The following is a 24647-nucleotide window of genomic DNA, read 5'->3' on the forward strand; positions in this document are numbered from 1 at the left end:
TGAGCAACTCACTGCTTGAATGATGTGGAGTTCCTTATGTTTTCTAAGTTATAATTGTTTTTGGCAGAAAGATTTTTCAGCTAACACGTGTTCTGTGTTGGTTTGATTAACTTCTGGTGCTTAAAAACCAGACTAAATTAGTCTGTTTAACTAAAAATCTGGTTCGTTAACAATATGAATAATTAAAAAATGGAAGAAAAATAAGTCATATGAATTAGGTCAAAACAAGTAAAAAACTAGTGGCAGTATAGGCTTGAACTGGTTGTTTATTTTTTTAATTTGTTCAAAAATATTTCTTAAAATAAACAAAAGTGTACATGTAAAATTGTTACTATAACATGATTTTTATATCAATTATTTAATTATTTAATATATTATTTCATATTAAATATATATATATATGATAATTTAATTGCCAATAAAGTAATAAACTTTTTTTGGTGAGAAATTAAAGCAACAAATTATAATTAAGTACCTTAACAGAATTAATAACTAGTCTAATTTTTAAAACGTTGAGAACTCTGCGATGCTGGTGCGGCACGGTAGTCGGCAGGTGCAAGTGCAAGTGCATTAGCGTCAACTAGGTAGAAATTAAATAATCTAATTTCCGTTTTTGCCAAGGATTCTCGTTTAACTGTAATGAAAATGAATTGCTTAAATTAGAAATTTTTAAGTGAACGAATTTCATCATAATTTTAGTAACATTACTATATAAAAGAAATTTTTTAATTAAAATAAAATCTTGAAATGACTATCAAATTTTAATAGTTTTTTTTTTTCAATGTGACCATTTTTTTAAAAAAGAAAAGCATACAAACTTTCTGCGTCAATTTGTGACTGGCTAACGTGTTAAGGACGTGCAAACGAGTAAAAGGATTGAAATCATCCATCCACGATAACGGTTAACTGTAACAGCGTCACTGACTCAGGCCATTTTCCGCATCGGGTTCTTCAAACCGCTTTTTTCCCTGAACCGGACGTCGGTGGAGACGGTCGAGCCTGGTTAAAGCCGCTGCTCGGAAATCCCAAACCGGACGGCGACGGCAGCACTCGACGGAGTTGTGGAATGCGAGTGATCGGATTCCGAAATGGCTTCGAACCCTTCGCTTCTCCCTGAGATCGGACCCGATGGTCTCGCTAAAGAAGCTCCCGTCATCGGCTACACCGAGAAGGTTCGTTCTCTCCGTCGCCGTTTTCGTTTCGCTTTGTCATTACATACTGGATTGATTCTTTTTTTTTTTTTTCTTCTTCTCGTTTCAGATCATCGAAGCAGAACAGCTTCAATTGCAGAAGTAACTTCTTTCTCTTTTTCTCTTCATTCGGATCTGAGAATGACTTTGTTTTTATTATGCGGTTGCACTTGCAGCATTGTTTGGATTTAGTTTATTTCATTCCCACTTTGAAATCGAATTTGATGATTTAGCATTTTGTGTGTGCTATTTTCATCTGCTTATGGAGAAATCGGAGATTTTGGAATAAATTTATATAATTCTCCCATTCTCTGTGCAGTATCAAGTAACCAATTGCTGTGGAAGATGTAGAGTTAATTTTGATATCTACTAAGCTAGAACCTATGAAAATACTGGAATGTTCTTAAATTGGGATGATAGAGTGTATGGTTTTAGGTCAATGGTTGTGGGTTGATGAAGGAATAAAGCAATAATATTATTTTTGTGAAATATGACATTCATAGAGCTTGAAGAAGTGGTAATATGTTGCTAGCAGAAGGAAGTAAAGGCGATGGTTTTTGCTTTAAAGTGTTGGTTGGAATGTTAAAATGAATGGAATTCATTGCAATGTTTCGGTGATGGTAATGCTTAATCCGTTTTTATGATGTGCTACATGGTTGGTGGTGGCAGGACTGATGTATACAATACTTTTTTTATAAAAAAAAACTGTGATTTCATTGTACTGAACTTGTAATTTAGCATAAAATATAGATAATGATGCAAGAACTGTGTTTTGTGTTTAAAGCCAATAAATAGGTTGAGATCGAGGAAGAGAAATGGTTTTTAATTTCTCTATTATAGAACTAAAATCTAGTTTGGACATACAAGACATTTGGGATCTTAGTGATTAAGCTTGTGAAATGTGCATAATAGGAAAAAAGTAAATTTGCTGTCTTGTAGTGTTGATAAAATACAAGATCTTGGGTAGTTTTGAATGTCCTCTGATCCCTTTTCTCCACTGTCGTGTGGTGTGATTGCTGGGCAATTTTAAAGATTGAATGAGGCCTTTATTTATTGCCGATTGCCACTGAATACTTTATGTAGACAATTAAGTAACTGGATTCGATCATCTAGACCTCATGCTATTATTATTTTCAGATACATTCAAGAAAACTATTCTAAAATTCGCAATGTGGAGCGTGAGCTTGCAAATCTTTCACTGGAGATGAAACTTACAGCTGGGCCAAAAAAAGCAGGTTTCTAAATATTTTGTTGCCCTTTCTGGCATAAAATTAAAAAGGTTGTTCTTCCCTGGGTTTTATAGTGAAATGACTTTGCTTTACTTTTTATACATGATGCATACTTTAAGCTCTTGAACATTTGAGAAAGAAAATAGAGGAATCAACAGAAAGAATTCGTGTGGCCAAGCTAAAGGAAGAACAGACACGGAAGGTCTGTTACTCTGTCACTATAATGTTCTCCATTTTTCTCCTGCAATTTACATAATATCAGAATTTTAGTGTTATTGGTGATATGTACTGCATCATGCCAGCCCCACTACTTTCTTACAGTATGTCATATGATCTCGAGTTCACTATCAGCTCAATGAAGTTGCTGGAATAGATAATGAGGATATATATGTTAATAAACACTTGTGAATGATTTGAATTGTCCAGTGTCCTGAATAGGCTTCTAGAGTTAAAAGTTAAAACAGTGCATTGGTGATATATTAGTTTCTTACTCAGTAATGATCTTGGAGATAATATTATTTAAGCACTTTACCCAGCAAATGCAAGTAAATTTGTGATAAAGAAAAAACTAATTTAATCGTAGCAAATAAAAGAAATTTATACTTAGTTTTACATAAATGGTTTTCCCTCTTTCTGTTTCTGTATCTGTTGAAAGAGGAAGAGTTTATTTTATAAGATCTGTGAAGTCTGAACCGTTATGTGTGTTAATAATAAAAGAATTGACTGTTATTCTTTTGCTCTTAGTTTAGTTTTATGATTAAATTAACAAGTTGAATGCACTAAAGTAAATACTGTCTAGAAGGTTATTTATATGGATATGTATGAGTGTAGATGATTTGAATCATTTGATCTACTATATCAATCGGTATCCTTAGTACCTTCTCAAATATAGTTGACATCTTAATTGTTTGTGCTGTAGGTGTGGGAATCAGCATCAAAAGTAGTAAGAGATGAGGAAGCATTAAAGCAAAAGTTATGTGAAGACTTGAGTAATCTGGTAAATAGTGTTAAATGAAGATATAATATGCTCTACTGTTTAGCTGGTTGTTTGACACTGATGATGTTATAAAGGTTCAAGAGAGCAGTAACTCTCAGTTTGCTCGGCTGGAGGAATTAAAAAGAAGATTGGAAGCTTTGAATCCAACTCGTACATCAACTAATCTTTATCATGTAGGTTTTTTCTCACTGTATTCATCATTATCAGATCTATTTAGTTAGTGGTGGCTTCTAAGGTACGCCCCTAATTCTTGGGTGAATATGCTGCTTAGCAGTGGCGGATCTAGAGGGGGGCAGGCAGGGTCCTAGCCCCCTCCCCCTTCTCTGTACTTCTTATGTATATACATGTGTATTTTGAAGTTAGTTAGTGCAAAATTAATTTTATATGGTTTAAAATAATGATTGTTAATGTTAGATAGTGTAGAATTGTGAAAAGTTAGTTCTGTTTGTTGTTATTATGACAATAGTTAAGGTGATAACTAGTGTAAGATTGTGTAAAACTAGTTGTATGTTTGTTGTTATTATGATAGTGGTTAAGATTATTATCATTTAAAATAAAAATTTATTTCAACAATAAAGTTACATATTTAAAAATTTACAAAGGAAGAAAAGAAATTCAGCCCCCCTCTAATAGATTTCTAGATCCATCCCTGCTGCTTAGTGCCCTTAATGAATCCACTGTTTTCTAGAACTTCTAACTATATGTCCTTAGCTTCATGTATAATAAGTCTCTCGCTAGGAAATTGATAATATTCCATTTGGAATTGAAATTTTTTGGATTGTGGACATGCGTTGTTGGAGAAATGGGAACTTGCTTGCATTTTCTGACTTCTCTACTGAAAATATTTCCTTTTTCATTGTTTCACCATGTTGATGCTACATTTAGACAGTCTCATCCATACTTGCATATCCATCTTCATACTGCACCAGTAAATGTTAAAATCGTGCACTTAAATTATGTTAGGATGGAAGATCAGGAGCGTCTTCTCAGGATAGTACACCCCAACCTGGTTCCTCTGTTCCCAATGCAAAGGAAACAAATGAGGGATCAACCGAGAGTGTTCCCAACCAAAGTAATGGTCAGCAAGTTGCAGTGCAAAATGGGCCTAATCAGCAGCCTAATGAAGGCGAAGGAAGAAGTAAAAGGAAAGTCAACTTCCAACCAAAAGGAAAGGGAATTGGTGCTGTGGCCAAGGGTAGATCTTCAACTCCTGGCTGGACTGGGGCTGGCTTCGATGTCGATGGCAGAACCTGAGAATACTATAGTAAGATACTATTGCATTAAATTGATTTTAGTGAGAAGTCCATACTTTCTGTGCAAGGTATATATCCTTCGTTCCTCTGTTCTTGTAAGTTATAATTTGTAACCCATTGACTTGGAAGTGTAATCTTCTTTCACCAATTAGTGTTGTTTTTGTGACAGTTTTTTTCATCACTAAATGTTAGTTGTTAGTTTTTAATGATTTGAATGCATGACCTCTTTTCCCTTCTCTTCTTCCTTTATCACCAAGTTAACCTTATATCTCTTGGTTGAGGCAGATTGGTTTTTTTTTAAAAAAAAATATCACCTGATCCTTTATTAGAAAGGAAGAAAGTCACGTTGGATTTATGATTAAATGCACAATCTGAACATTCAATTTTAATCTAATGATTGTAATTAAATATATTTTTTTGAGTAATTAAATGTTTTCTTTTTCTTGCAGTAATCAAGATTTCTTACCCGATACACTGCATGTATGGGATGTATATAGTGAAAAAAACAATTTTTATGTGAAAGTGAAGTAAATAAATTTAGGACATACAACTGTATTTAAATTATCTACATTAAAATTCAGTTCTTATAAAACTCATGATTTATATTGATAGAAACCTTGGGCTGAGAGATGTAAATTGGTCAGTGAGAGATCAATTATTGGGCCCTAGTCCAAGTAAGCCACCCATATGTTTCTATCATGATTATTTATAATAAAATCAAATGATTAATATTTGTTCTTCTCACTCTCACATCAAAAGAAGCTTTTTATTTAAGAAATAAGTTTATAAAAGACTATTAAATCTTATTTAAATAGTTAAAATTAAAAAATAAATGCAATGGTTTTTTGAAATAGTTAAACTACTATTAATTATCTTTTCATTTCGAGCATCTGATTGTGCAGTCTAAATTTATAATGTTATATTCCTCACTTGTTAATCATAGTGATTCACCAACTTAACTTCATGGCTGTGCGTATTTCCTATGCAAACTGAGTTTACCCACAGTATTTTTTAAAAAAAGAAATTCAGTCAAACACATTTTCAATGTTCCATCTACTTTTTTTTTAGATTTAAATTCTATCAAACACACTTTTTTTTTTTTTAAGATTTGATTCCTCTGGATTGTACTGTACACTTTACTGACTTTTTCTTTTACCGACTTAAAAAATAAAGTGTGAAAATCTCAACAGATAGCAATGAGCAGAAGATTATGGTTACAATTCATTTAAGTAAATCCACATCTGATTTTTGTTCAAAAATAAGGTAATAAATTTAGAATTTATTTTTTTAAAAAAATCGATCCTGCCCACTTCTAAATGCAGCTACCTTAAAATATTGTGTACGTTTGGACACTCTTAACTCACGTATTTTGGAATTTTCACATCAAATGTGGTAGACAAGCCAAAAGCAATACCTTAAATGTCTTTTGTTGTCTCTACTCTAGTTTGCTCTGCTATATATTCTCCCTCCTTAGTGCACACTTCGATGTTGTCGTAAGTTTGAAGTAGAGATGTTTGACGTATAGCATGGAACCGTCTTTGATCACTATATTTTCACAAAACCCATAATTCTAACTTGGATTTCAAAGGTTTACATGTCAACATAGGTTACATTAGTAAACTAAACTCTAATTAAAGAACAATACCAAAAATACTCAAGAGACTACTTGTAAGTTTTATCCTTTTTTTGAATCTGAGGTGGATTGATTTAAATAATTTTTAATTATACTTACCATTCGTTTTTTTTTTTTTTTTTGCTAAACGTATACTTACCATTCGTTATTATCAATGTTTAAGATCAAAGTACTTTATTATTATCTAAAGGTACACCTTTCGTTTTGGAGGAATCAAATTTAAAATAGAGAATGTACTGTCCATAGAATTCTAATCCGTTTTGAGAAAACGAAAATCTTATTTAATAATTATGTCAAAAGTACTAAATAGCACAAGAGTGTATTTACAATTCAAAAATAAAAATATTCTAGAAAATTTTAATCAGATATAAACTTATCTATTTAGAAAAACTTTGAGACTTTTATGAGACTACGTATAAGTTTGATATAAATTTCTTAGGAATTCAAAATAAGAAATGTTCATATAATGATAACTAGTAAGACTATAATTTAATAAAAAAAAATAAAATGATGAATAATAATAAATAATATCTTGCATGAAAAAATTGAAAATTTCAACCTTGAATAACCTAACTGTTCATAATCATAAACAGAAGAGAATTTCGCAAAAGAGAGTGGAAGTGTGTGTGAGAGAGATATATCGTGTAAAATGAGTAAGAGTCATCTTATTCATCATAGGAATACAATATTATAGGTCGTTATTGGGTCTTTAACGGGAAAGTTAATTATGTCACATGTTACTTATTATTTGCATTTCATGTCCTATGTCAGCCGTTTCGTATACTCCAACTTATTTGCAAACGTTTGTCCTATCATGTCTAAAGTATGGGGAAATCTTTGTAATAATGACTCTCAAGTCAGTGTTGCTTCATAGAAGTAATACAGGCTTAAGAATATAGAAACGAATATTTTTCCTGTAACAATAGCATAACAAATTCTTGAACAATTTTCTATCACGAATTTCGTATGTAACTGTATAATGTGTATAATTGGTTTTTCATTTGAAAGATCACAAATATTCACGAGACAAAAAAATTTGTCACTTCAGCTATTGTCCAAAACCGTGTGGTTTGAGAATTTTCAACTAAAAAGCAAATACACCAATCCATAGACACCATTATTATTCTGCATTGTCTTGGGCGCGGCAGGAGTGTTTATGCCATATCCAAATATTTTGTTTGCTGGCAGGGTTTCATACCTACCGATATTTGTCCCATTGTGTCCTAACTTTGGAAATATCAGATTTGAACATCTTTAGGATTGAGTTTTTCTGAACATGTAAATGAAACGGTATATAGAGATGTAAATATCTGTTTTGAACTTATTCTAATAATAATCTAGATTATTAGTATCAATCATTTTATATAATTAAACTTAATCATATACTTATATTAGTAGTGTAATTTAATTATTAATTTTATTTTATTAAATATTCTCGACTGGGTAGGTTTCTCCAATTAATTCCCAGTGGTACAGGATACTGAGCATCAATTTTATTTTTTTCCCGACATGGATAAGGACATGTTCATGGATGAGTTTGGGAAGGTGGCATGGAATCTAGTGTTGCTTGCCATATTTCCGATAGAGCAATATTCGGTCATAGTATTTTATTTTATTTTATGGATTATGTTAGTCGTTAATTTTATTAGAATGTTAGTAAAAAATATTTAAATTTATAATATTTTTCTTTTAATTATCACATCAATTTTATATATTATAATTCTTTTTGCTAAACTAAGTTGATAAAATAAAGATAGTTAACTAACCATATTTTTAAATAGTGATGTTTATGAGTTGAATTGGGTCAGATTTAGTTAAATCTATTATCTAATTCAATCAAACTTTTATGGGTTGAATTGAGCTTAATTTGTAATTTTTTTTAGATTCAACCCGATCATAAACTAGTTGGGTTAATTAGATCTAAATATTTAAACAAAAATAAAATAATAATTTATTTTTATCTAATTTTTTTAAAATATATAATAACCAAATGTACTTAAAAGAGATTAATTATGAAAATATTTGATTAATAAAATTAATGATTTTAACGTTGATATAATTTTTTTTTATTTTGAATAAAAATAAAGTATGATATTAAGATATGAAAATATAAACAGAGATAAAAACAACTTAAAAAGTCATGAATAATTTAATTTAATAACTGTGAGTTAAAAATTATTAACGTGTTTTATATTTAATAATAATTTATATATATATATATATATATATATATATATATATATATATATATATAATAAAGTAAATGATATGATATGAGTTGAATTAGATTAAAATAATAAAATCCATTTATCATCGGGTTTTAATTGAATTAAGTTAAATTCTACGGGAATATTTTAAAAATTCAATCGAATATGTATAATTGAGTTGGGTTTACTTTTGAACGAGCACCACAATTACAAAATCTTTGGAACATAATGATTATTAAATCTTAAGTAAGTGCATTGCATTTTTTTTATGTTGCGTGTTAGAAAATCATTTTCAGAAAATAAAAATTTTATTTCTTTTGTTTTCTTAGATAACTAATGAAAATATATTTACATAAATTAATGTTTACCAAACTAGCACAATTATTAAAGAGCATTAGGTGAAACTTTTCCCGCCATTTAGCTTTCTTAGTTAAAATAAGATCCAACGTTGAAACCATCGAGTAATAACATTTTTGAGAAGCTATGTAGCTAGTTTCAAAGGAAACATGAATAACATAAAATGAAATTATCAGGACTGATTCAACGTTGAAACCATCAAGTAATAACAGACGTGAATATTCATTCTATTGCATATGCCATATATATATGGAAAAGAATGTCTGTTCTCGCATAGCAAATTAAACATATATACTATTGAAACAAAGATGAGTTGCATTAGTAGCATTTGTCACGAAGCTGAAATTGAAGGTAAAACTTTTTCATGCTTACCAACTAAGCATCAATTTTATGATGAGAGATCTACTCATCTACAATGAAAAAGAATAAAGAGACGGAAATGGTACACAAAGTAGCTCTGCAGTTCTGGCAAGTACCAAGTAGTGGTGGGACATGGCTTTTTAATTTGATAGCATCAAAATTTCCACTGCGTTTTGGTTCTCAGAAATAAAATTAACTCCGTATTTCTACTCTGCTTCTTGCTATTAAGATCGTCTGGCTCCAAGTACTGTGTTAGGACTCAGTGTCAGGCTGCACCTGCTGCAACCATGACCATCATTATCATACTCTAATTGTAACAACAGACTCCTGCTAGAAAGAGTTATTTGATGATGATACCTATATTTGTAGTAACACTCACTGTGTAGAAATTTACATTCACTACTAAAATAATAATATTCTACAACGCGCATTCAACGGTGGTTCCAAAAATGATGTTATTTTAGAGGCAATGGCATTTTAGTAAATAAGTGATTTATTTTAACAACATTTTTGCAAGAAATGATGTTATTTGCGCATTACAACATCGTTTTTGGAACACCGTTGTTGAACTGCAAGTAACATGAATTGTGAACAACATCGTTTTTTAACAAAAACGATGTAACTTATTCTATTCAACAACGTTTTTAAACAAACCCGTTGTGGTCTTGGGTTTTTTTTGCTTTTTATTCCGATCTGAACTTATTCTCGCTTCTCTCTCTCTTACGGGCAAAGAACTCCTCAAGGAGGCCTTTAGGTCTTCTCCACACGTTTCTCTCTCCTTCGCCCTCGATCCCTTCCTTTTTCCTCAAATTCCACGCCTCCTTCTCCTTGAAGTCCCCGACCTCCACCTTTCGCGCCTTCTCCGACGCCGAGGAGGACGAAGAAGACGATGAAGAAGAAGACGAAGACTAAGACAACGTTTCTACCGACGAATACGACGACGTTTCGGGTGAAGCTTCCAACGAGGCTGACGTATTCCCTCAAATTCAACGTCAATGAGCTCGCCTCAGTCTACGACTTCCGCATCGACAAGTTTCAGGTTCGTTCACCGTTTGTTTTTGTTTCTCTTCGTTTTCGAGAAATTCGAAACTTGTGTGTTGAGATCTTGATTTGTTTTTGTTGAGTTTCAGTGGCAAGCGATACTGGCTTTTTTGAGAGGCTTCTCGGTGGTGGTTTCCGCTCCGACGAGCAGCAGGAAGACACTGATTGGGGAGGCCGCGGCAGAATGTGAGTACTTATTGACGACTGCTTTTCATGCAGTGTTGGTAATGTTTCTTCTAGAAGTGGACTTGTAAATGTTGATGTGATTGTTTTGGACGAAGTTGATTACCTTAGTGACATATCTCGTGGTACAGTCTAGGAGGAGATTGTAAGCATTATTTTTTGACTTTGCATGTTACATAGCTTGCTCAACTTCTCCTATTTGTTCATGCATATTAGGACAATTTCTGCAGGTTATTTATTGATAAACTTCATTCACTAATCTAGGCCCCCTGCCCCTGCCTCATGGAATTTATAGTATTTCTGTAGTCTAGGATGTATGCTTTACTATAGATGTAAACGGCCTTCTATCTGTTTCTGTGGAAGAAACAACCACTGGTTATAGGAATGAGATTACCATAACCAATGACCAAAAAAGGCTTTCAGCTGAGGAGATTATAAGAATGATTCATGAAGCTGAGAATTATCAGGTTGATGATAGGAAGTTCATGAAGAAGGCTAATACAATGAATGCTTTGGATGACTATGTTTACAAGATGAGGAATGCATTGAATAATAAGAATATCAGTTCAAAGCTTTGTTTACAAGAAAGGGAGAAAATCAAATCTGTAATTTCGAAGGTGACAGATTTGCTAGAGGGTGATAATCAGCCGTATGAAATAGAGGTGTTTGAGGATCATCTGAATGAGCTTGTGAACCTCTTTGATCGTGTCATTGGCAAGTTTGCTTAGATGTTTTTTAAGTTTTTATTTTTTGCAATGCTGAGATCTGTCATTTTGTTTGTATTGAATGCAAACTTTTCTAATTTATGATGTTGTAGTTTAATATATTTGTGCCTGACATGTTTTAAATTGTTATTATTGTTGACTTTGGCTTTTGTTATTGTTATTGAATTCATCTTTGGATCAGTTCACAAGAACAAGCTTTGCTATGCGTTGTTCATCTTTCTCTGAATGGATCTCAGTCAATATTGTTGTGGAAAGAAACATACGTTCAATATTGTTTCTTGTTTGTGCAATTATTTGTGGCTATATATATCAGGTACAAGTTTTTGCTGACATCATAATCATGTTGGAAAGTTATTCAGGAGTCATTAACTTGCAATTTTCTGTGCTTGGCCAATTGTTGTTGCAGTGTCCACCATTTCGGTTAAGCTACCAGGGGCTGGGAGAGCCCTTGTGCTTTGCAGCATTTGGGCCTTTTGCCACTTGTGCTTTTTATTTATTACATGGCAGTTCAAGGTTACCTCAGCTACCTAATTAGAATGTCTTATAATATTTTATTTTTCATGGTTTTGATATGGAATGATTTGGACAGTGTGATGAACCATTTCCCCTTAAGTGGAACGGTTCTTTCAGCATCAATTCTTGTTGGCTTCACAACATCTCTTATCTTGTTTTGCAGTCATTTCCATCAGGTATATTCATTTTTTGAATTTTAATTTCCAATTTTTAGGAACTTTGATTAGGTGACATGTTTTTATTCACAACACAGGTGGAAGGAGACAGGGAGGTTGGGAAAATGTCACCTTTGGTACCTGCACTTTCTTTAAATTGAACTTTTTTCTAATCCATGTTAATGCTGTGAATCTACCTATGTTACTTATTTTCCATTTCTCTTTCAGGTTAGACTTGGCACTAAAAAAGGTGCAGAGGTAGTGAAAGGGGCAATCTTTATGCTCTATGCTCTTTTGGTTGCTTTTGGTCTAATCAAGGCACTTCCTCTCACTTGTATAGTATGTACTTCTAAACTCAACCAATTTTTTGCATCTCATTCTTTATTTTTTTCCCTTCTTTAAAGGTGTAGCTGTTATTTTGGACCATGTGCTCATGATTTATTCTTTTGGTTATGAATATGATTGTGCTAGTTCCTTTGTGCATTGACCTTGCCGATGGGAAACCTAGTAGTTAGATTTGTCGAAGACAATTACAAGGCAAGTGAATTTTTCTTATAGACTTGTCTGTTGGTGTATTTCTTATAGTTTGCTATTAAACCTAAGTTGTATTCTCACATAACAAAAATAAGATTTTCATGGCTAAGTACTTCTGTCTGAGGCTTCATGCATTGTTTGGAGTTGCACTGGCTTTAGGACTAGTGCTGGCTCGAAAGAGTGTGGATGACCCTGGAAGACCCCCTGGCATTGTTCTTAGTGCTGCCACTTCTTTTTGGCTTCCTGTTCCTCCTAAACGAGTCTTTGACTTCCTCCGTGATGAAAACTCTAGGAATGAGGTATGTGCAAAAATTCCAAAAAGCTAAGTTTAATAACGTTTTAGTGTGAATTATTGTGTGTTCATAGACCCATTATTAATTAATAGACAACCTCATTTGGATTTATTAATTAATAGACAACCGCATACAATAATAATAATATTGTTTAATTCTAAATCATTACTATACAAAATAATGTGTTTTCGCAAGTAAAATCATATAAAAGGAAATGTGATTTTCAAGAAATGTACCAGAAGTACTCATTTGTTCGGAAGGATAATGTAGCACTCTATATAGCATAAACACTTCTTCCCAGCGCTCCTCCGCATATCAGCTGGTATCTTCCATCGTGATATTTTGAAACATGTAAATGTAAACTCAATTATGTCAATAATTATTTTATTACGAAAACTTTTTTCCAACAAATGAAAAAAATAAATAACATTAGTAAACATAAATGTGTGTGTGAGAGATAATATGCAACATTGAAATATAATTGGGAAGAGAGATGCAAGCCTTTAGAAAAATTAAATATGGAATACCATCGTAGTATTCAAGTAAGGTACTGTCAAAATCCTACCTATATTGAAAATCAAATAAAAATTTATAACTAATTAAAATCAAATAAACTTGGATCTTTTATAAGTTTGATATCATAAAAACTATTTCAATTAAATAATCTTTATTTGATTTTTTAAAGCCAACCTATCCAAATCAACTAATATTACATATGCAGTATGAATCTCTTTTATAAGATTTTAATGCATTTTAGATACGTGTTTAATGATTGTCCTTTTTTTTGTTCCCTGCAGGTGCTTTGGTTTTACCCATTATACGTGTTTAGTATAGTTCTTAGCACAATTTGGCAATTAGCATATTTTGCTTTACACTACTAAAATAGAAGCCAATTGCGCAATCTTATTTCAAAGTTTCCTATTACTACTTCATTCTTAATTACATAAATGTACATGTCTTTATTCTTGTGTAAAAGAACATAAATGAACACGTCTCCATTTTTTTTTCCTTTACTAGTTTTTTCTTAATTACATAATTATTAATTTATTTTTAATTTGTTTCTATTAACACAACCTTTTTTTGGTTGGACAAAATTTTGAAAATTAATAAGATAATAATCTTTTTTATATTATTAATTAACCACATCCGTAGAAGGTTATTAATATTGAAAATATAAAAAATGATCATTAATTAATCAATTTTTAATTGTAGGTTATTAAATATTTAACATCGTTTCTTAACTGAATACCGATGTCGAAAAGTGCTATTTTACATCGTTTCTTAACTAAACACCGATGTCGAAAAGCGTTATTTTACATCGTTTCTTATGATAACACTGATGTAGAACGTTTAACTTCTACATCGTTTCTTAACTAACCAACGATGTGAAAAAACGCTATTTTACATCGTTTTCAATTATAGCACTGATGTAGAAGGTTTAACTTCTACATCTGTTGGTACGTTAGGCCTGATGTAGAAAATGTTGACTTTCTACATCAGTGGTTGGAGGACTGATGTTGAAACTTTTAACTTTCAACAACATTCTATTCGACATCGGTTGACCACTGATGTTAAATGTCGATTTTCACTGATGTTGAAACTTCCTTTTCCAGTAGTGATTTTCACATTAATAGACACCTTTATGCTACTTGATACCTTGAGAAGTATAAGTATAATAATAATATGATTTGATAAAAAGAGAGAAATAAAAAAAAATTAGAGTGTAAATTAGGTATATCTCTTTACATGTTATCTTGTATTTCTAATGAAAGAGTTGGCAACACTTAATTTATACCGCTTTCAAGAAATCCTTCTCAATATTTATTTATTTTTCTTTTCAAAATTGATATATCTTTATAGTAAAAATAACTCATTTTAGTTTTTTTTATCATTTTTTACTAGTGTTTTTTTTTCATAATTTATAACTTTACCAGGTTTTCACAGCATCGAAAATAATCACAAGTTGTATTCTTTAGACATTATTATTTTGAACTGATGATGTCTACACAATTGAGTGAAAAGTTGAAAGCCATATTATAATAGAAGAAATTAAGTGTCTTAAAATGAGAGTAAAAAATAAGGTCTGAAAAATACAACTTGGCATTAGGAAATTATATTACGACTAAAACAAGGCCTTTACCATATAAATAGGCTACTCAGTATTATATTAGGATATTAAGTTAGACTTACACTTTAAAACTTAATTTAACAAAATTTATTTCTACCATATGTATCGAGTTATTTAAATTTAACTGTACTGTATTTAGGAATTTTAGTTTAATTTTTACATTATTGTCGGTGGGCGCCTGGGGGAGGGAGAAGAAGTCGCATGCTTCTATTGCTTGTGGTGCATGTTTGTACAAACTAATTAAGGATAGATTGTTTTAAAGATTAGCAATTAATTCATTGATCATAGTTATTTGAATTTGTGAGATCCCAAACAATATTGGATCTAATCTAATTAACTCATCAACATTAATGATTGTTGGAGAATGTAACATGAGTATTATAATTCATACTCTAAAACTTTATGTTCTACTACGGTTTAAACAACTTTGGCAATAGCAAAACAATATGTGATGTTCTGAAGTAAGGATGCTTAAACTTTATAGATAGCATCATGAACAATTCGTACACATTTATATAAGTTGCATTACTTAACTGAAACAGAATAAAATCAGATTTGCCATATGTTGTGTTGCAATTTATGTTTTCGAAAAACTTGGAAGATTCCCTTTCCCCTCATAAGCCCTTTTCCTTTTCATTTTTTTTTTTTTTTTTGTCTGGGGGCCAGTGTGTTAAAACTTTGAGTACTAATAATTGAAATGTTGCATTTGCGATTTGCCCTAAACAAAAAGTTTGGCCATTGCACTTTTCTTTCTTTTTTTGTGTTACATGGTTGTCAGCTTTCCCTATCTGAGTCTTTTCTCCCAATCAATGACTCATTATTGTTGAATTAACAATCATCATCATCTCAGCAAAGTTTCAGTTCGCGTTGAGAAAATAATTGATAATGCATAGTACCATCATACCAAACAATCACCAACTTAGATCACAAACCCTTGAAGGACACGCAGAAAGAAACAGATCTAGAAGTGAACCATGTGATACTCTAAACTGGTCAACATTAAATTGGACACTGGTCAGCCATCTCCAGTCTCAGTCTCTTCACCTGTTTTCACCATTTACGATCAGACATATATGGTTAATTCCACATGCCACCTATTGATTAAGTATTGTATTGTTTGAATTTCCCGCTTATTTTGTTTGTGCTAATAGTGATAGTTGAGGTTTCAGCTGCCATATTATAATTCACAATTTCTTTCGTTAAATTTAATTAGGATATTCCTCACTTAAGAGTTAGATACTAATCTCTTATTGGTTGAGCATGTGAATGAATTATTGCAAATTTTTAATACTTATTTTTATTCCTACAGATTAAAAAAAAGATATTAATATCTTAATAAGAAGTTATCTTTCTTACTATTATAAACGTGATGATCAAAGTATTGACTAGATACTTTTGTCAACCATTCTGCATCATATGGATTAAATAACTATAATGTTAACATTATTTTGAAAAAAAAAACTTCCCCAAAAAAAACTCCATTGTTTTGTTTAAATTATATATGACTTGTGAACGTATCTATTTCTTAAGTTCTGGTTTTAAAAAAACTATAAAAAAAAAAGTAGGATCCTTTGCTTATATGATAATTAACTCCAGCTTTTGAACGGATTAAGTTCTTTAACATTGGAAAGAAAAAGTTCATTGTTTTGGGTTTCCTTTAAATTTCAGCATTTAACTTTTTTTATACATATTTAAATTTTTGTTTACAAAAAAAAAGAAAAAGAAAAATGCTTGCATTGAAGTTCACGAACGTTTTCATGCAAAATCTCCTTTGATTTATTTTTTTTGAAATAATTGTAATCTTGCCCGCTAGATTACAATCTCAAACTTCCATGGAGTAAGAACCAATTAGAATATGATTCTCTCAGCATATTCCACCTTTTTATCCTTGTTCAAAAAGTGATGCATCCTTTTTATAATCTTCCCTTCTTTTTTTTTTTCTTTTTTTTAGGTACGATAACAGTATCTGCGTACTAAACTATTATTCCATCCACTTTAATCCAAGTTTTTTAAAAAATAAATGTGGTAAACTCTCTCCACACGGTCGTCTCCAACAACTTTTTATATGATTAATTGCATCTTTTTATATGATTGATTTTATTTTATCATAATTTTTGTGGTGAAATTTATTATTTATTATTTTATTTTATTAGATTATTAAAATAATTAATTGATATATTATTTATAAATATTATGTTATTATTTTATATGAAATGAATTCTTAAGAATTTACGAGTTAATCTAACAAGTTTATGATTAATTGTACGCTTTTATATGATTGATTTTATTTTATCATAACTTTTGAAGAAAATAGAGAAATATAAATATGATAATTATTATAATATGAAAACAAAAAAAGAGATAAAAACTAACAAATAAAGTGTTTGTAACCTTTTTTTCAATAAAGTGTTTGTAACAAAAAAAAAATCCGTCATTAATTATTCCATTAAAAAAGATATTCGTTAAAAGCCACAAGATAATTTAAATACTCTGGTCGAGAATCATTTTCCATCAATTTAGGAGTGGAAAGTAAAGTTCGAAAAGAAAAGTATCGCAATTAGCAAGTAGCAACTAACAAAAAAGTAAAGCAAAATAAAAATCCCTAAATTTCGTTAAATTTTCTGAAGATATTAACTAATAAACTAATAAATTTAACAAAAAAAAAAAGAATTTTATTGACTTATCTGTTGTGATTCTGCCTCTCCAAACTGTTCCTTCGACAAGAAATCGTTTTGAAAGTTAACCCAACTCTCAAAACAATACAGTTTTGAAGAGACAACAGGAGTATAGCTTAAAAAGGAACATAAAAAAACAGGTCCAAATTTTACAAGGGAGGGAGGGAGAGGGATAAAAAAACAAAGGGCATGGAAAACCCTAGAGAAAATCATGAGTTTTACAAAACCACGTATGAGCCCCTCCCTTCCCCTTTGATGGCTTCAAAGCGGGACCCACACCACCACGGCTTCCACGGATGATCGGATCCATGGCCATGGCCAAGCATCTCACTCATTCATCACATCACGTGAACCCTTTTCCCATGTGACACCCACTTAACACTTTCCCTTCAAACGACGTCGTCCTCTACGTACTTATCCACGCCACCAACCATAACGGTAAACGTTTCATCCACCAACATCTCAAACATGCTCCTTTCAATCTCTTTCACCAACCCTTCCCCTTCCTCTTTCTCTTCCTCCCTCATCTCCTCCATCTCAATCAACGCATCAATATCCTCCAAAACCTCACACTTCGCACGTGGGAATCTCCGAACCCTCTCCCACACCGTCGTCTCCAACAACGCCTCTCTGTAACGCCTCGGCCGAACCAGAATCTCCGACAGCAACTCGTCGACCAAATCGAACAGCAATCTACGGTTGCAGCGCGGACCCAGATGCTGTTTCCGCTGAAAGATGCAATCTTTGTTGTCGCCGGGGAAGGAAACAAAGGAATTGGATGTTGGGTAGTGCTCGAGACAGTGAAAAACGGAAGGGTCCAAGGGGTGTGTCGGAGAGAACCACTGAAACTGGAGGTGGGGTATTGGTGCTGTAGCGCTGTTGCTGTTGTGGGGTCCAGTGGTGGTACTACGAGTTAGAATGCTTGTAATGTACTGATATTCTGGTCCTTCGTCGTCGTCTGCGCCGGTGGTGGTGGCGGAGGTGCCGTGAAGTTTGTCGTCATCGCTGCTGGTGGTTGCTCCTCGGGGTGGGTGTGATCGTGGCGCTTCTTGTTTGTACGTCGGGCGCGAACTACTAAATAACTGTGCGCTGCGTCTTTCATCTCGAGCATCATCATCACGTACCTGCGGCTGTGACTATTTTTTTTTTTACCGTAACACACACGCAAAAAATTAAACCAAGTGGTCAGAATCAGACAGAAACAGAGAAGAAATGCGATCAACATTTTTTTTTTCTGAAACATGTCTCTGACTTTTCTTGAGAAATACTCCTATCTTATCTTATTAAAAAAAATAACATTTGATGATATATGTATACTATAAAGTATTTATGTATTTATTAATGATAAAAAATATAAGTATTTATTTTATATAGGTAAAATTCTTAATAAATAAAAAATTTTCAGAATATAAATCATATACATTTTTTTTTATTTCTCAATAATTACTTTTAAAAACACTATTAAAATAAATTTTAAAGATAAACATTAAAAAATGTCAATCCTTTAAATAGATATGGGTCCGTTTGGTAAGGAAAAGAGATATAAGGTGGACGAAAATAAAAACGACAACTAGAAATAAATAAAAAAATAAAGAGAAGATTAATTAAAAACTAAAAAGAAGGCTGAAAAATAAAAAGTCTGAAGCTGTGGCTGGAATTTAAAAAATTAATTAAATTATAAATATTTGGTAAAATTAGTCATTAAAGTAGTTAAAAGTGCAAATAATAAAAAAATAATAAAATTATGATTTATTTAAAAAGGATAATCATAAAATTGGATAAATATATTGAGAATAAAATTTAAATCAATATTATAAAAAGTTTGTTTACTGAATAATCAAATAAAATTTTTAACTAATAAAAAAGTTAAAAATTAACTGAAATATTTTATCCAACATATTTTAATTATTTGGCTGAAAAAAATAGACTAAGAGAGAAATAAATAAATGGATAAAAGTAAATGAAAAATAATAAACTCAGTCTTTCCATTTTTTAAATTAAGTTAAATTATTCATTTGGTCTTTATAGTTTCACGATTCTTGCTTTTTTAATTCCTATAGTTCGAAATTGTTTTTTTAGTTATTAATTTACATTTTAATTCTCTTTTACTCCCTATAGGTTAAAAGTGTTCTTTTTAGTCCTTATAATTTATATTTCAATTCTCTTTTAGTCCCTATGGTTTGAAATTGATATTTTTAGTCCCTAAAATTTATATTTTAATTACATTTTAGTCCTTACTACAAAAAAATATAAAAATAATTAGCTAAAAATTAGTTATAAATTATTAATTATTTTTTTATTACAAATTATCTTGCGATAAATTAGTTTCGAATTACTTGCTAATATTTTTGTAGTTAATTGTAATTGATAATATTACTCATATTTTGATGGTAAGAATTAAAAGGGAATTAAAATATAAAGTATAAAGACTAAAAGAGAATTAAAATACAAATTATAAGGACTAAAAAAAACTTTCAAATTATAAGAACCAAAAAAAAATTAAAATATAAATTATAATACTAAAAAAATCACTTTCAAATTATAAGAACTAAAAAAGTAAGAATCATGAAACTATATGACTAAATGAGTAATTTAACCTTAAAATTATTTTCGTGTACCAAACATGAGGTCTGTATTTTCATAGATGAGTCTTTAATACTCAATTAAGACTTAAGATAGCTTGGTTCACTCAAAATAAGAAAACATTAAGAAAATTAAATATATAGATAAAGATTAAAAAAATGAGAGTTTGAGATGATTGAAAGATTTTTTTTGATGAATTGAAAGAATTTTTTAATTATAAAGAGAGAACATAGATTAAGATAATATGTAAATATAATTTTAAATATATAAAAAATAATAATATTGAGAATAATCAACGAGAATGAGCTCCGAATAATCATATATTGATGATTGAAAATAAAAGTCATGAACATTTAAAAAAGTCATCTGCATTTATTTTTTAATCTTACTTATTCAAATGTTATATGTTTTGTATGCATAAAAAATTGTTACTTGATATGATGCTAAATAAGATATTCAAATAATAAAACTCAATAATTAAAGTATTCTTTCTAATCAGAATTGATTGTGGAAGAAGAAAGACTTGTATTGTGAAACTTAATTGAAGGGTACCTGTTTTTGAGGAGAAGGTCCTGTCTTGACAGGGAGAAGATTTGGAACCGTGTTGAGGTTATTAAGAAGATTGCTTGAAAGTGGATGAGTTCTCTTGCTTTTGGTTTTGATGTCATTTGCTTTAGTGGCTGATGGAGGACGAGTAATAAATGACTCTTCTTGCTTGTTTCTGATTGATGTCTGTGGAGGCTTGTTGACCCGGGAACTCAACTTTCCACTGCCAGTGTTCTTGCCTTTTGTTACTGATTTTTGGTTATGCACCTCTTTCTCAGGCGATGCTTGAGGCTTTGGCTTTGTAGAAACTCTTGAAAGCTGTGTTTCAATGTTGACAACAGGAGGAGGTGATGGTGGTTTTAGTACTGAGTGCGTGTTTAGATTTTTTGGAGTAGTTGTTGATGGTGGTTTTAGTATGTGTATGTTTTGATTTTTTGGAGTAGTTGGTGATTGTGTTGTAGTGCTTGGTTTGTGTTTGGTATCAATGAATCTGTTGAGCCTTGGGGAGTAAGATGAGTTTGAGTGTTTTACAGGGCTGGATTCATTCACTGAAGTTTTAGATTTTTTCTTGAATTTGAATTGGCCTACAGATTCTTCTCTTCCTTGTTCTCTGTTCTTGACAGTGTTGGTGATGTCTAGTCCAACCTTCCTGCTCACACTTTCTTTAATCTGTTTCACAATTTGCCTGGCATAGTGGCTTGGACTCCTGAAATTGTTCTCATCATATTTCCTCTTTGAAAATGAAAACCGAGGAGACTCAGAATCCTCATAGGGGACTGTGTTGTTCTCCTTGTTGATTTGGAGAGATTGTCTATGCTCAACATCTGATCTTCTTGCAGAGGACATTCTAGGAGTCTCAGGCAAGGCGTTACTGCCAGTGCTGTTTCTATGTTTGATTATTTTGATGTGTTGCTGTGGTTTGTGAAGGTTTGGAGTGGAAAGGCATGGGGAAGAAGAGGAATGTGCATCGGGAAGAAGATCAAGACCCATCAATCTTGCAACCAAAGTTGGTGTCTTGGTCCCTGGAGAGGCACCGATTTCTGAGGAAAAATCACTAAAACTTTCTGTTCTTGATCTTGTGCTCCCTCTTGTTTTGATTCGAATGTTCTTCTGCATTTCAAGAATCATTAAATTAGACAAGTGATCAAAATCATCATAACTCACTTTACAGAATAAACAAACCCAAATAGAAGTATGTGAAACTCATAAAAATTGGTGAAAAGTTAGAGGAGGTACTGTGAGGGCAAAGGTGCACGTTAATTAACTTACTGGTATTTTAAAATTTTCCTCTTTTGAGATTGATGACACTGTAGTACCAGTTTCTGACTCCAAGCTACTCCTTGGTGCTTCAACTCCTGAATTATAAAAAGCCATAAATTAAAAAAGACTTGTAGAAAAGTGGTTATTTTGGACAATAAAGAGGAGTATATAGAGAGAACTAATGTACCTTTGGGGACAGTGTGGTCTTCTGGGGTGCGAGACTTGAAAGAAGAATGTTGCTGGTCAATGGAAAAGTGAAAAGGATGAAAATCAAATACCTGAAACATTGCACACATGCAACCGGAAGGGATTTCTGTTTGAGCACCTCCACCTCTCTTGGAGGACCTTCCCTCCCGATGCCACTCCTTGCCCATAATTGGTAAACTTATGCCTTTGCTGAAAGGTTTCGAAATAAGAAAGGTGTTATGTGTAAAGTAAAGGGGCTTGTCAAAGTCATAAAATCAGAATGAAAATGACATATATAACGAGTAGCTAGCCAGCGGTCTCAGACACAACACACTGTTTGTTTGAGGTCTTGGCAAGATAATCTGAAAAGGCTTATGGGAAGAAGCGAAAAAAGCGGATCCTTGAAGCATAAAACGGTCACATTTGATGACAAGAATTAAAGTACACTTGAATTTGTGGTGATGTAATGCAATTTTTTTTTAAATTTCTCTTTTTCCTTAAATATTACTCAATCTTTCTCTCTCTATATATGCATATGTGCATATAGTATCTTCTTAATCGCATTCACTCCCAAGCCTGCTGCTGGTAGAGAACCAAAACTAAAGAGAACCAATCTGCTGCTTTTTGGGAACTTAGAAATTAAGAATTGAGGAAGATGACGATGTGACCACGCACCTCTCTTTCTAGTTCCTCACCGTGTGTCTTTCTGCCTGTTTCTCTCTTTTCATTTGTGACATTAGATATATACACATGATTCTAACTAGTTATATGGCCAAGGGCAATCTTTAGATAGTTTTGAACGAGGACAAACATTTATTTATCTCCTTGAAAGTGAGAAAAGGTAATAAATAAGTTATTTAAAATGAAAATTTTAAATTTAATTTTTAAGGGGTAAAAAGTATGATTAATTGATTTTGCATTAAATTTGTGAAATAATTTTGCTATTAATAAGTTGTAGTATTTAATGATGAATTTGATAATAAATTATACTTTTTGAGAATCAACTTAACGATAAGTTACAAAATTTAGAGATCAATTTGTGGTTAAATTATTTTTAGAACTCATTTGTTACATTTTTTATATTTAGAGATTAAATTAAATTTTTCATCTTTTAAATACTAATTTTTTACCACTCATAATTTTAGAGATTAAAATAAATATTTATCCTTTGAATTACCAAGAGTTATTCTAATTAATTTAATTAATTTTTAGGTGTATAATGTATAAATTAGTTGAGATTATAATAGGATCATGTAATAATTTTTTAATATCCTCTCCTAGTGAGCTCGTGATAGAATGAGGTGTGATGCTTACATTGATATCTCGTTGAGCTAATTAATCCAAGGTCACTACTCAATGCTCATTAGGGATCTGTGATATAATATTGCTAGTATGTTGCCGTGTCAAAACTATCATGTAGATAAACATCCCTATAATTAATTAACAGCTTTAACATTTTACATTAATGATAGTTTAAATGGAGTTTCCTTTTTTTCTATTGGCGGTGATGGAAATTTGTTTACTAATAAAATAATGTTTTATTATATAATGATGTGCATACGGAATCCACTCATGACCGTATCGACTTATTTATATGCTAGTCAAGTATCAATCGGAACATTTATGATTTTCAGATACCTTTTGATAACACCTTCCAATTGAATGTTCAACCTAATTGGAAAGAATCTTCTTCCAACGGAAACAAAGCAACTCTATAATATGTGGTTTTGTGTCTTCTTTCTTTCTTTTTATTTTCTTTTCCTGCCAAATTATGGAAATTCATCCCCGTCCAAATTTTGATTTGAAAACACTATTTCTATAACATATTTTTATAGTATTTTGTGATAATTTCCTTTGTTATTATTTTCATTACTCATTTTTTGTCTATCCTTAATTTTCTCCTAAATCTTAAACAAGTTATATTAAACACACCAGGAGGAATATAATTACTCTTCATTATGACGTGTCCCTGCAAACTTTCAACCTCCGTGTCTAATGATCTTAGATTTAAACGTTACTAACTTTCATGATCAGATTTGATAACTTGCGAGTCTAACCGTAGACCAATCTTGATTGATTCATCTCCAATAATCTCAAAAGTTGAAACGTAATGTACGTGTGTACTATAAAAGGTTAAAGTGCTGATATAGATTTTGTAATGTTGTCTTTTTTTATCAACAATATTACTATCTAATTGTGTTTTTTATATATTACATATTATAACTAATTAAGTTCACACACTAATAAAAGTAGAGTGGTGATACATGAACATCACTGTTTTACAAAAATTCTATCCTTATCAATTTCTTTTTCTATCATCAGCTAATATTCCAACAATTCCATAGCAAATATGTAGAAGAGCTCACACTAATGCACATGGTTTCCTCTTCTCTGCATTTTTTGTATAGACTAAGTATTTTATACGTGGCACACTCTTGCTTGAGTTAAATATAATTACTTAGTGACAAAACTCTCTTTATTATTTAACTTGAATGATACTTAAAACTTAAATTTAAAACTATTAGTTAAACTAAAATATTCTAATGATGTGACGAATGTGAAAATCTATATTATATTAGATGCTTAAAAAAGTTTTAAT

At 31.3% G+C, this 24647-nt stretch overlaps 3 protein-coding genes across 3 annotated transcripts; 2 read left to right on the forward strand and 1 right to left on the reverse strand.

Annotated features, from left to right (window-relative positions):
* The first annotated feature begins 834 nt into the window (after window positions 1-834).
* Window positions 835-4905, forward strand: LOC114401470. The gene is made up of 7 exons (XM_028363981.1): window positions 835-1172; window positions 1261-1292; window positions 2328-2425; window positions 2539-2621; window positions 3339-3416; window positions 3491-3589; window positions 4380-4905. The coding sequence occupies exons 1-7, from the start codon at window positions 1089-1091 to the stop codon at window positions 4668-4670; spliced, it is 765 nt and encodes a 254-aa protein (XP_028219782.1). The 5' UTR covers window positions 835-1088; the 3' UTR covers window positions 4671-4905.
* Window positions 4906-10246: 5341 nt separating this feature from the next.
* LOC114402861 (2-carboxy-1,4-naphthoquinone phytyltransferase, chloroplastic-like) lies at window positions 10247-13645 on the forward strand. The gene is made up of 10 exons (XM_028365546.1): window positions 10247-10265; window positions 10357-10453; window positions 11357-11488; window positions 11582-11688; window positions 11765-11864; window positions 11942-11980; window positions 12072-12182; window positions 12315-12381; window positions 12462-12676; window positions 13468-13645. Exons 3-10 carry the CDS (start codon window positions 11378-11380, stop codon window positions 13549-13551), a joined length of 834 nt encoding a protein of 277 aa, XP_028221347.1. The 5' UTR covers window positions 10247-10265; window positions 10357-10453; window positions 11357-11377; the 3' UTR covers window positions 13552-13645.
* Window positions 13646-17456: 3811 nt separating this feature from the next.
* LOC114402695 (proteoglycan 4-like) lies at window positions 17457-22761 on the reverse strand. Its single transcript, XM_028365348.1, has 4 exons — window positions 22050-22761; window positions 21872-21957; window positions 20609-21712; window positions 17457-18609 (listed from the first exon to the last, which is right to left on the reverse strand). Exons 1-4 carry the CDS (start codon window positions 22234-22236, stop codon window positions 17863-17865), a joined length of 2124 nt encoding a protein of 707 aa, XP_028221149.1. The 5' UTR covers window positions 22237-22761; the 3' UTR covers window positions 17457-17862.
* Window positions 22762-24647: the final 1886 nt, after the last annotated feature.

This window comes from Glycine soja, chromosome 20 (genome assembly GCF_004193775.1).
Source record: "Glycine soja cultivar W05 chromosome 20, ASM419377v2, whole genome shotgun sequence".
Classification (NCBI taxonomy): Eukaryota; Viridiplantae; Streptophyta; class Magnoliopsida; order Fabales; family Fabaceae; genus Glycine; species Glycine soja.